The sequence below is a fragment of the Drosophila albomicans genome, chromosome 3 (assembly GCF_009650485.2).
Source record: "Drosophila albomicans strain 15112-1751.03 chromosome 3, ASM965048v2, whole genome shotgun sequence".
Taxonomy (NCBI): domain Eukaryota; kingdom Metazoa; phylum Arthropoda; class Insecta; order Diptera; family Drosophilidae; genus Drosophila; species Drosophila albomicans.
In genome coordinates this window covers 22,985,702-22,994,872 of record NC_047629.2, presented here as the reverse complement: position 1 = coordinate 22,994,872, position 9,171 = coordinate 22,985,702, and the positions used below count along the sequence as shown (strand labels likewise).

The following is a 9,171-nucleotide window of genomic DNA, read 5'->3' as shown; positions in this document are numbered from 1 at the left end:
GATATCGATACAACTCAAGCGATAGTAGCAATTGCTCAACACTGGCAACATTTTGAGCAGTGGTCACATTGCGCTCTTATTTACAATTACTTAACATCATGTTGCAAGGTTTGCTGCAAAGGTAAAAATTGCCATTAATTGTTTGTTTTGTGTGTGAAATACTAATGTTAAACATTCTTGCAGAACGTGTGTGTCTGTGTTAAACACAGCACAAACAATGTTTGTGCGCCAGAAGCACGCCTTTGATCGTGCCATCCTTAAGCCGAAAGTGAGGTGCCATTTCCCTAAACCCCGCGAAGTGAAACGAATTAATGTCCACGGTTGGGAAACAAGGATTTCCACGCCGGAGGGACGTCGAGTGCTGATGCGACGCATTCTGAAGGGCAGACACGATCTCTCCCATTAGATTAGGCTAACAACATAACATTTTAATATAATATTATTGTTATTAAAAAGAAACTTCATGTGTTAACCAACTGGTCTTTTGTATGAAGAATATACATACATTCAATTTTTTCTATAATATATTTTGAATATACCTGTAATACGTTTTGGGGCTGGTATTTTATAGATCTCATTACAACTTTATTAACAATAATTTTATATTTTAGAAGTTGTCTGAGTTAACAAAAACTTAAACTAAACAGTTCTTCATGAACAATGTGTGTTTGGTTTGTAGAATATTTCTATGACATAGTTTCACCATAATTCTAATAAGTTTCGGGTTTTTAAGAAAACATTTTGTTGACTGGATCTGCTGAATCTTCATACTACATTCTACCCCCTATAATATAGTTTCACTATATTATCAACGTTTTGATGTCTTAAACATTTTTGTTGGCTGGATTGCCCAAAAAAACAGGAGCACGATGATATATCTGTTGCACGCTCTTTGACGACTTGGAGTCATCAATGACAAACACAAAAGGCACATTGTTGGTGACGGAATCACCTTGATCCTTGATGAAACCCTGAGGCAAGCACATGTCACCGCCAATAACCAAACACTTGACATCCGCACAACGCTCGAGTGGCATCGCTGGCAGCAGGTAAAGCGTCTTCGTCTCATAGTCAACGGCGCGCACAACACCTGAGAATAAGCAATAAAGATATTGATTGGAGAGGACAGGAAGATTGGTCTGTAGACTCACCAATGCCAAGGCACTCGATTGTGTGGGTGTCATTCTCGGGCGCTTTGCACAGATAAACCATGTTGACCTCTGCACCAGCAATGAGTTCTTCCCGCGTATGCTCATCGGATGTGAGCAGCAGGAATTGCAGCTCATCCAACGATATTTTCAGCGGCTGGCACTCGGTCAAATGCTTGGCATTCCCACGGAGCGTAGCGCTGAGCCGCGCCAGAATATTGGAATAGCGCATATCTTTGGCACTCATGCGCCAGGCCTTGTTTTGGCCTTTCTCATGCTGCTGCTTTGGCACAACACTTTCCAGTTTGTGGATTGTATACTTGGGCAGCGGGAGACTCAGCTTGAATGCATCGTCCACATAGATGGTTGGCACAACTTGCGAAAGAGTTGCGCTGTCTAGCGACACATCAAAGTTGTTAATGGGCCGACGACTGGAGATTTGCACCAGTGATGTGGGTTTCACAGCGTCCACAAGCAGCGCCATCAGTTCGACACCAAAGCCCTTATTGTAGCCCATGGTGTTGATCAACCAAAGCATGTCCTTGTAACGTTCCTGCTGTTGACAATACGAGAGCAAAGACTTGACAGCATGTGCATATTGCTCGGCACACATGACCACATTCACATGGCCCACCACGAACGCCTTGTCCGGCTGCCGATTGAGAAAGAATCCAGGTCCCAGCAGCGGGGCATCGACAACGCTGCAAGAAACAGTTTGTGGCACAAACATTTCGGGTTGTCCAATATCCAAATCCAGCAGTAAGACGCTGCCAAACTCCGGGAGATGTCGATTTAAGAGATAGCGTAACAGCGTCGATTTCCCCACGCCCTTGCCTCCAGTTATCATGACGCGACTATGTGGCACAAACTTCAGTTTCGTCCACACTCTCGGCACCTGCAAGCCCTTCTCCTGATCATCAGCACGCTGCAAAAGGCAATTCAGCAGATATTCGCTAGCGTAATGTGGTCGATTGGTGGCATTGATGAGCGGAAACACATTCTCCGCCATGTGTGTGGCAAAGTTGTTGAGCATCTTTTGTGCTCCGCTATTCCTTTGCAGTAGCACAATTGCATCGCGTCGCCTGTCAAAATTGCTGAGAATATTTTCAAGCTGAGCCCGCGAAAAGCTCTCTTCCAGCGCGTTGTTGTAGTTAAAGGGATCTTTGGGCACCTTTTTGTTGGGCAACGGCGAAATGACAATCCAATTGAAGCCCTTGGGTGAGTAAATTATCAACGGTTCCAGTTGGGGTGCTTCGTAGCCGTTAATTGATATCCGACCACTAAGCAGTGTAACTATCACGGTGCCATACCATTCCATGTCCTGCTTGAGCACTGCGAGCACCTTGTTCGTTTTCAAACTGTTCTCGAAAATGCTCAACTCGGGCAACGGTTCCGCTTCTGCCTTTGGCTGGGCATAAAAGTGTGCTGCAGGATTGGGGGAGAGACCAGACTGGGTATCACCCGATTCTTCGCCATTAAGTGCTGTGTCCTCTTGTTCAAAAGTATCGTCAAGTGCTTCGGCATCTACGGAACTATCCTCATCACTTCCCAATTCTGAATTTGTCGGACCATCTGCACGCAAATTCTCCTTATTTTCGACCTGATCAGATTCGAGCTCTTCGGCACTGTCTACGAGACTCTCTTGATCATCCTCGTCACCATCGTCAGTTTCCTGTTCCTCGTCTTCGTTTTCACCCATGGAATATTCCCCCGTTAGTCGATCAGATTCGTCCGTCTCGGCACTGTCTACGGGACTCTCTTGATCATCCTCGTCACCATCGTCAGTTTTCTCTTCCTCGTCTTCGCTTTCATCCATGGAATCGTTGGCTTCCTCTTCGGACTCTTGGTATTCTGGCACGGCTCTAACCTCCACAACAGTGGCATTAGCTAGTTTCTCAAATCCCCCATTCGTGAAATCATCATCAGTTTCATTATTATCATCATCCTCCTCTTCAGAATCCTTATCCTCAGGATCTTTCTTCTCATTATCCTTAATAACTTCGGGAGCTCTAAAGAAATTCTTGTTCATCTTCCATGTGTCTTCTTCGTCTGATGCATCGTAGAAGTTTGTTATAAAAGAAATTAAATTGCAAAGGTAACTTAACTAATATACAAGAAATGTTTTAAAACTTACCAAGATAACGTTGCAGAACTTCTTGGGGACATTCTTCAATTTGTTTATTTGATTGTTGAAGTTTGATTCTTTTGCCATTGCAATTCTCTTGGCATGACTTTCTTTGACGTTTTTCAACCTTTTTGACTGATCCTTTGCTTGATTTGTTGTTTGGCATACTTGTTAAAACTTCCTTACGAAAACTTTCTTAATAATGAATAACGAGTTTTTAATTTTTTTATTTTCCTTATCATTCAACGCCTTCTGATTTGTGTAACTTTTCACTTAAGAACTGTAGTTAGAGCATTTTGCAATACTAGCATTTATTTATATAGGATTCATATATTTATTTTAAAAACAAACACATCCCTGGCCCAATATAACAAATATTGGCCATGCGATCAGAAACCGGCATATGGCTGCAACACTACAAAAAATATACTAAAATATACCACTTTAATAAATACCAACTGGCTGTACTTTGTAACGTATAGTTTTGTATTTTGTAAAAATTCCCCTGTATTATGTTCATTAAAACTTCTTTTATCTTTAATATGATATTCTGCTAAGACAATATGGTCATGCTTTAATATGACTTAAGTAATTGATACAAGTAAAAAGACATATTAAGGAAATAATTATCGATAGACGATATTTAAGATACAAGTCACAGTTTTGGGAAATCACAGTTCTATGCTATCGAAAAACCTCTGTGCTTGAACTAAAATTATTTTAATTACATTATAAACCATAAATATTTTTTAAACTTTTATTTTGATTTCAAATTCCTTGGTAGGGACTACCCATCTCTATAGATTGCTTAAATTGCATATATGTATCTTTTGCATTAAGAATAGCTTAATTTAGTGAAACTATATTGCAAACTTGCAATTAGAACTTTTAATATTAGATAATATATGTTAAACGAAAAAATATTGATATTTTATAATGATATATTTTTGGAAAATCATGTATTTTTGGAAAACTTGTCCCATCACCATTTTAGTGTAGCCAAATTCTTGGTAACTGCGGAAGTGGTATTTCGAAAAAAATGTAGTATATTTAGCAATTCGACTTGCGGTCACGCTGCGCACGAAGGCGTTGGTTGTTCATCTACCAAGAAAATTCATCGTCATTTTGCATGAGAAAAAAAACGTCGAATTTTTAATTGTAATACATTTTATACGAAACGAATAACGGTAGCCGCATAAGAATCAACATATTTGTGCCATTTTGTAAGCATATTAAGTGTCGAATTCGTACTGAGTGTTCCCAAAATACAAAAAAATATAATTAATTGTAAGTGAGAAAAAGTTGAAAGAGCAGTGAAAAAATTCCACACACACACATACAGCTACGCGCACACAGCTATGCAATCGAACTCACAGACAACATACATGCATATAAATGTATATATGTATGTGTATACATAAATGCGAGTGGATGATGTTTTTGGAATAAACGCACGAAGAGTTGGTGGCGGGCGAGGAAACAGACCTATGACGCGACCATTGGACTATCTCGAAACGTACACATTCGTACATATAATTAAAGAAAAGTAAATACTCTTAAAATGTGTCTGTACATTTGGGAGTAATGGGAAATCTACCAATACGAATACCAGCGCATGAAATCACGGGCTTTCGAATACATACATACAAATGTACAGACATACATACGAATGGATGTATATGTATGTAGACATGCAAATGTATCATGTGTTGAAAAATTTAAGACAGCAAATTATTGCAGTTAAACTTACGTACACACAGATACAAATACTATATACTGAAACTGGCCAAAAAGAACCCCTCCCCCCACCAACGACGGGCGATTGTCAAAAACGCCTCATGCGGCAGTTGGGTGATGCTTCTTCTTTTCTATAGATCGTCAGCAGCAGCACCACCAACAACAACAAACGAGAGAGCCATTCAAAGTGTATGACTCAAGTGTGTGTATGTGAGAGAATGAGAGATTGTGTGGTGACTGTGTGTGTGTGTGTATGGCTTTTTCACATTGATATTTTTCAACCAGCTCGCGCAGTTTTCGCAAATAAATTAAACAGAACGCAACGCAACGAACGCATCGTCGACGTCGCCGTTGCATCTCTGCTCTGCTCTTCTTCTGCCCACTTCCAGAACCTCCAATGACGACGATTCGCAAGAAATTGGTAATTGTCGGCGATGGTGCCTGCGGTAAAACTTGCCTTCTGATCGTCTTTAGCAAAGACCAATTCCCTGAGGTCTATGTGCCGACCGTCTTCGAGAATTATGTTGCCGATATCGAAGTCGATGGCAAGCAGGTAAGTCAATAACACGAATAATCGATCATCTGATCACATTGATTTGTGCATTGTATATTTTAATTTTTCATATTCACAACTAGCATCCCACTCTCTCCTCCACATCACACCCCGTTTCTCATTCTCTCCCTCGCTCTCCAGTGCAAGTTGTGAGTCAATATCAATTGTCGGAAGGCAATACTTGAGTCCCCACCCTCTCTTCCACACCCGTCCATTCTCATTCCTTGCACACATAACGAAACACCGACACACTCACACACAATCATAAGTAGCCCTGGTACGCACGAATATACACAGACAGGGCCTAGTACTACTACTAATACATGTACTTGTACTTGTATAGCAAGCTCTCTTCCTTCCGTTTCTTGCTGTGCTCGTCTTATACAAGCCCGTTGCGCACATACACTTTTGCGTGCTCTCTCGCTCTTACCCGCTCGCGCTGTCTCTCCTACCTCCCCGTATCCCCTTCCAATCGTGTACCTGTGCTCTCACACGTTTGGAGCTCTCGCTCTCAATTGTAATAAAAATACAACGACAACAACAACAAAAATGTATGCCATTTTTGATTTGCATTAAGTCATGTTTTGTGTATTTTTGTTTTTGTGGTTATTTTGCAAAATGTTTCGTTTCTAATAATTTTCAATAAGTTTTTCGGCATAAACAATTTGCGCAGCACACAATAATAAATATGGCCGCGGTTGTGTTTGGATAGCGCTTACATATGATGCACATACATATAAACATACATACATACGTAATGTAAATATAAAACTTTTCGTAGATGTGTGTATCTGTGTGTGTGTGTGTTTGTTTGTGTTTGTATCGTTCACGTCATTGCTACGTATTGTGGTGTCTGATTAATACATTCGGCATTTCCGCCAAGTTCCTTTGCTATCTTTGCAACTCGAAGTTGACTCTCGTCTCGTCTGCTCTGACTTCGTCTTTGTGATGAACAACGCTTTTGTGTGCTACACATAATTGCAAACTTAACGGGCGTTATCACTCCATTCACATACACATACACACTCACACACAGATACACCCAGACAGTTACATCTTTATATGCAACAATCAATCTGTTTGTAATGGCGTGATTGGTGTGATTCTGTTATTGAATCTTTCAATATATATAATTGTCATTTTACAGGTGGAGTTGGCCTTATGGGATACAGCTGGTCAAGAGGATTACGACAGACTGCGACCACTGAGTTATCCCGACACTGATGTTATACTTATGTGTTTCTCAGTGGATTCACCCGATTCACTAGAAAATATTCCCGAAAAATGGACGCCAGAGGTAAGCATGAAAAACATAAATTCCATTCAACATCTTAACCGACATTTCAATTTGCACACAGGTCAAACATTTTTGTCCCAATGTTCCAATCATTTTGGTAGGCAATAAAAAAGATTTGCGAAATGATCCCAACACAATTCGGGTAAGCAATAATGTAATATAATTCTGGAAAGCGTTTATTAATTTTTTTGTTTTGTACATCTCTAGGATCTGGCAAAGATGAAGCAGGAGCCGGTGAAGCCGCAGGAGGGACGCGCCATGGCTGAGAAGATTAATGCCTTTGCCTATTTGGAATGCTCGGCCAAGTCGAAGGAGGGTGTGCGAGAGGTATTTGAGACAGCAACTAGGGCTGCACTGCAAGTTAAAAAACGGAAGAAGACCAGATGCCTTTTGCTCTAAAAGAGCAAATATCAAAAAAAAAAAAAATCTATTTACATAACAACAACAACAAACAAACAACAACCACAACAAAACAACACACACACACAACTTTTACAAGAATAACAAGAAGAATGGAAGTAAGCACTGCAATACCAGAGATGATAACATGTGGAATCCGGCAACTTAAAGCAACTTTCAAGCAAAACATCATCATCAAGAACAACAACAACCAACAACTATTGATGAACACAAGAGTAAGAACAGCAACAACAACATCATGAAGCAGAAGAAGGAAAACCGGGCAAATTGTCAAATGCGGATTTGATTTTATATACAGTCTAGAGTAGTTATTAACCGAAGTAAAACAACAATAATAAATATTGCATTATTATTATTATTATTTGTAACTCGTAACGGCGTCAAATCAGTCAACACAACAACATCAACAAGAACAAAAACAACTACAAATATACATACTTACTCGTATATATACAATCTATACGTATATATACACACTTATATATGTATGCATACTATGTCCTATATCATCGTATCCGTTGATTATTTGAGATTAAAAGCCAACTAAAATATCTACTACGTTTCTCAGTGTGCATCTGTGTGCATGCGTGCTTGTGTGTGTGTGTGTGTGCATGCGTATGTGTGTGTGTTGATGAGTGATGATGGATGCAGTTATTCATTTTTTTCGAAAGTCTTAAGGCAAACAATTTATGATAAACGGACTAAAACAAATACTGAAGAAAACAAACAAAAAAAATAAGAGTTCATAAACATACCAATTACAATTTTTTGACTCATATATATACATACATACATATATATATATATATATATATATATATATATATAAATTCAAACAGAGACCGCCAATAAACCTAAACAAAATGCAGCAAAAGAATAAGAATGATGAATATTATAAATATGTACTTTTCAAAACAATACAACAAAACATAGACACAAATGATGAAAATGTTTATAACGTAAGCCACAAGAGAGAGATGCATTCAATTTTCATGTGCAAGCAACAAACAAAAAAAAGCAAGTTCGAGTTTTTAATATTTGTATTTTGCATTAAATTAAACAAAACCAACACACAAGATAAATGAGCGTATTTTATGATTTTATAAAATACTAAAATATATATATGGATTATATACCTATATATAAATAATTTATATATATACAGTACATATTATGTGTATGTCTCTTTTTGTATTTTGTACCGTCAAATCGTGTAATTCTCACACAAAAACTCAAAAAAAGAAAGAAAATGCGCCGTTTTCTACAAATGGGTATATATACATATGCATACACATATATACATATATTAATATATATACATACATACGTGTATAAGCGATATGCATATGTATGTATATATATATATAAACTATTTTCTACAGTTACTATTACTACACAACTTATAAAAAACAACAAACGACAAATGAAAACGCGTCGAAAGTAATTGTAAATTTGTGCATTCAAAGTTTTGCTTCCTATACAATAAAACGACAACAAACACATTTACCAGATTACCAAAATTAGAATTATATATGTGTATATGTATGTATATGTATACATATACATATATAAACCAAAAAAAAAAAAACAAAAATTCATTTCTTTTCAAAATTACAAAAAAATGGAATATTTTACTAAATAAATAAAAAAATAAAAAACTATAAAAATCGAAAATCTGTGTGTGCTTATTGCTTTTGTTATTTTACTAATAGGAACTTACAAAGACGACTGGAAGAACCCTTTCTCTGAAATAAAAAGTCCTTTTGCTTAACGGGGTTTCAAAAAGTTTTATTGAGGGTCTTTTTTTTTGTGTTTATTTTATTTGTTTTACATTTAAAATGTACGAATCAAATAGATCAATTGATCACTCGCAGTGATCTAAATTGAATTC

The 9,171-nt window shown here is 37.9% G+C and overlaps 3 protein-coding genes across 4 annotated transcripts; 2 read left to right on the top strand and 1 right to left on the bottom strand.

The window, feature by feature from the left end:
• The first annotated feature begins 10 nt into the window (after window positions 1–10).
• Window positions 11–472, top strand: LOC117572417 (39S ribosomal protein L34, mitochondrial). Its single transcript, XM_034255203.2, has 2 exons — window positions 11–121; window positions 184–472. Exons 1-2 carry the CDS (start codon window positions 99–101, stop codon window positions 404–406), a joined length of 246 nt encoding a protein of 81 aa, XP_034111094.1. The 5' UTR covers window positions 11–98; the 3' UTR covers window positions 407–472.
• Window positions 473–506: 34 nt separating this feature from the next.
• On the bottom strand, window positions 507–3,220 carry LOC117572416 (polynucleotide 5'-hydroxyl-kinase NOL9). The gene is made up of 2 exons (XM_034255201.2): window positions 1,152–3,220; window positions 507–1,090 (listed from the first exon to the last, which is right to left on the bottom strand). The coding sequence occupies exons 1-2, from the start codon at window positions 3,175–3,177 to the stop codon at window positions 825–827; spliced, it is 2,292 nt and encodes a 763-aa protein (XP_034111092.2). The 5' UTR covers window positions 3,178–3,220; the 3' UTR covers window positions 507–824.
• A 1,113-nt stretch (window positions 3,221–4,333) lies between these two features.
• LOC117569043 (ras-like GTP-binding protein Rho1) lies at window positions 4,334–8,345 on the top strand. Of its 2 annotated transcripts, none has more exons than XM_034250041.2 (5): window positions 4,334–4,496; window positions 5,400–5,563; window positions 6,711–6,860; window positions 6,922–7,002; window positions 7,068–8,345. In XM_034250041.2, the coding sequence occupies exons 2-5, from the start codon at window positions 5,408–5,410 to the stop codon at window positions 7,257–7,259; spliced, it is 579 nt and encodes a 192-aa protein (XP_034105932.1). In that variant the 5' UTR covers window positions 4,334–4,496; window positions 5,400–5,407; the 3' UTR covers window positions 7,260–8,345. The 2 variants fall into 2 exon arrangements, with proteins under 2 accessions (XP_034105932.1, XP_034105931.1); XM_034250040.2 differs by having other exon boundaries at window positions 4,349–4,560.
• The last annotated feature ends 826 nt before the right edge of the window (window positions 8,346–9,171 follow it).

What these genes read in the sequence shown, in the direction of transcription:
- LOC117572417 (XM_034255203.2), top strand. Translation starts at nt 99, where the DNA reads ATGTTGCAAGGTTTGCTGCAAAG. An exon ending in TTGCAAGGTTTGCTGCAAAG is followed by an intron (nt 122 to 183) that starts GTAAAAATTGCC and finishes ACATTCTTGCAG; the next exon opens with AACGTGTGTGTCTGTGTTAA.
- LOC117572416 (XM_034255201.2), bottom strand. Translation starts at nt 3,177, where the DNA reads ATGAACAAGAATTTCTTTAGAGCTCCCGAAGTTATTAAGGATAATGAG. An exon ending in AATCGAGTGCCTTGGCATTG is followed by an intron (nt 1,091 to 1,151) that starts GTGAGTCTACAG and finishes GCTTATTCTCAG; the next exon opens with GTGTTGTGCGCGCCGTTGAC.
- LOC117569043 (XM_034250041.2), top strand. Translation starts at nt 5,408, where the DNA reads ATGACGACGATTCGCAAGAAATTGGTAATTGTCGGCGATGGTGCCTGC. An exon ending in CCGAAAAATGGACGCCAGAG is followed by an intron (nt 6,861 to 6,921) that starts GTAAGCATGAAA and finishes ATTTGCACACAG; the next exon opens with GTCAAACATTTTTGTCCCAA. An exon ending in ATGATCCCAACACAATTCGG is followed by an intron (nt 7,003 to 7,067) that starts GTAAGCAATAAT and finishes GTACATCTCTAG; the next exon opens with GATCTGGCAAAGATGAAGCA.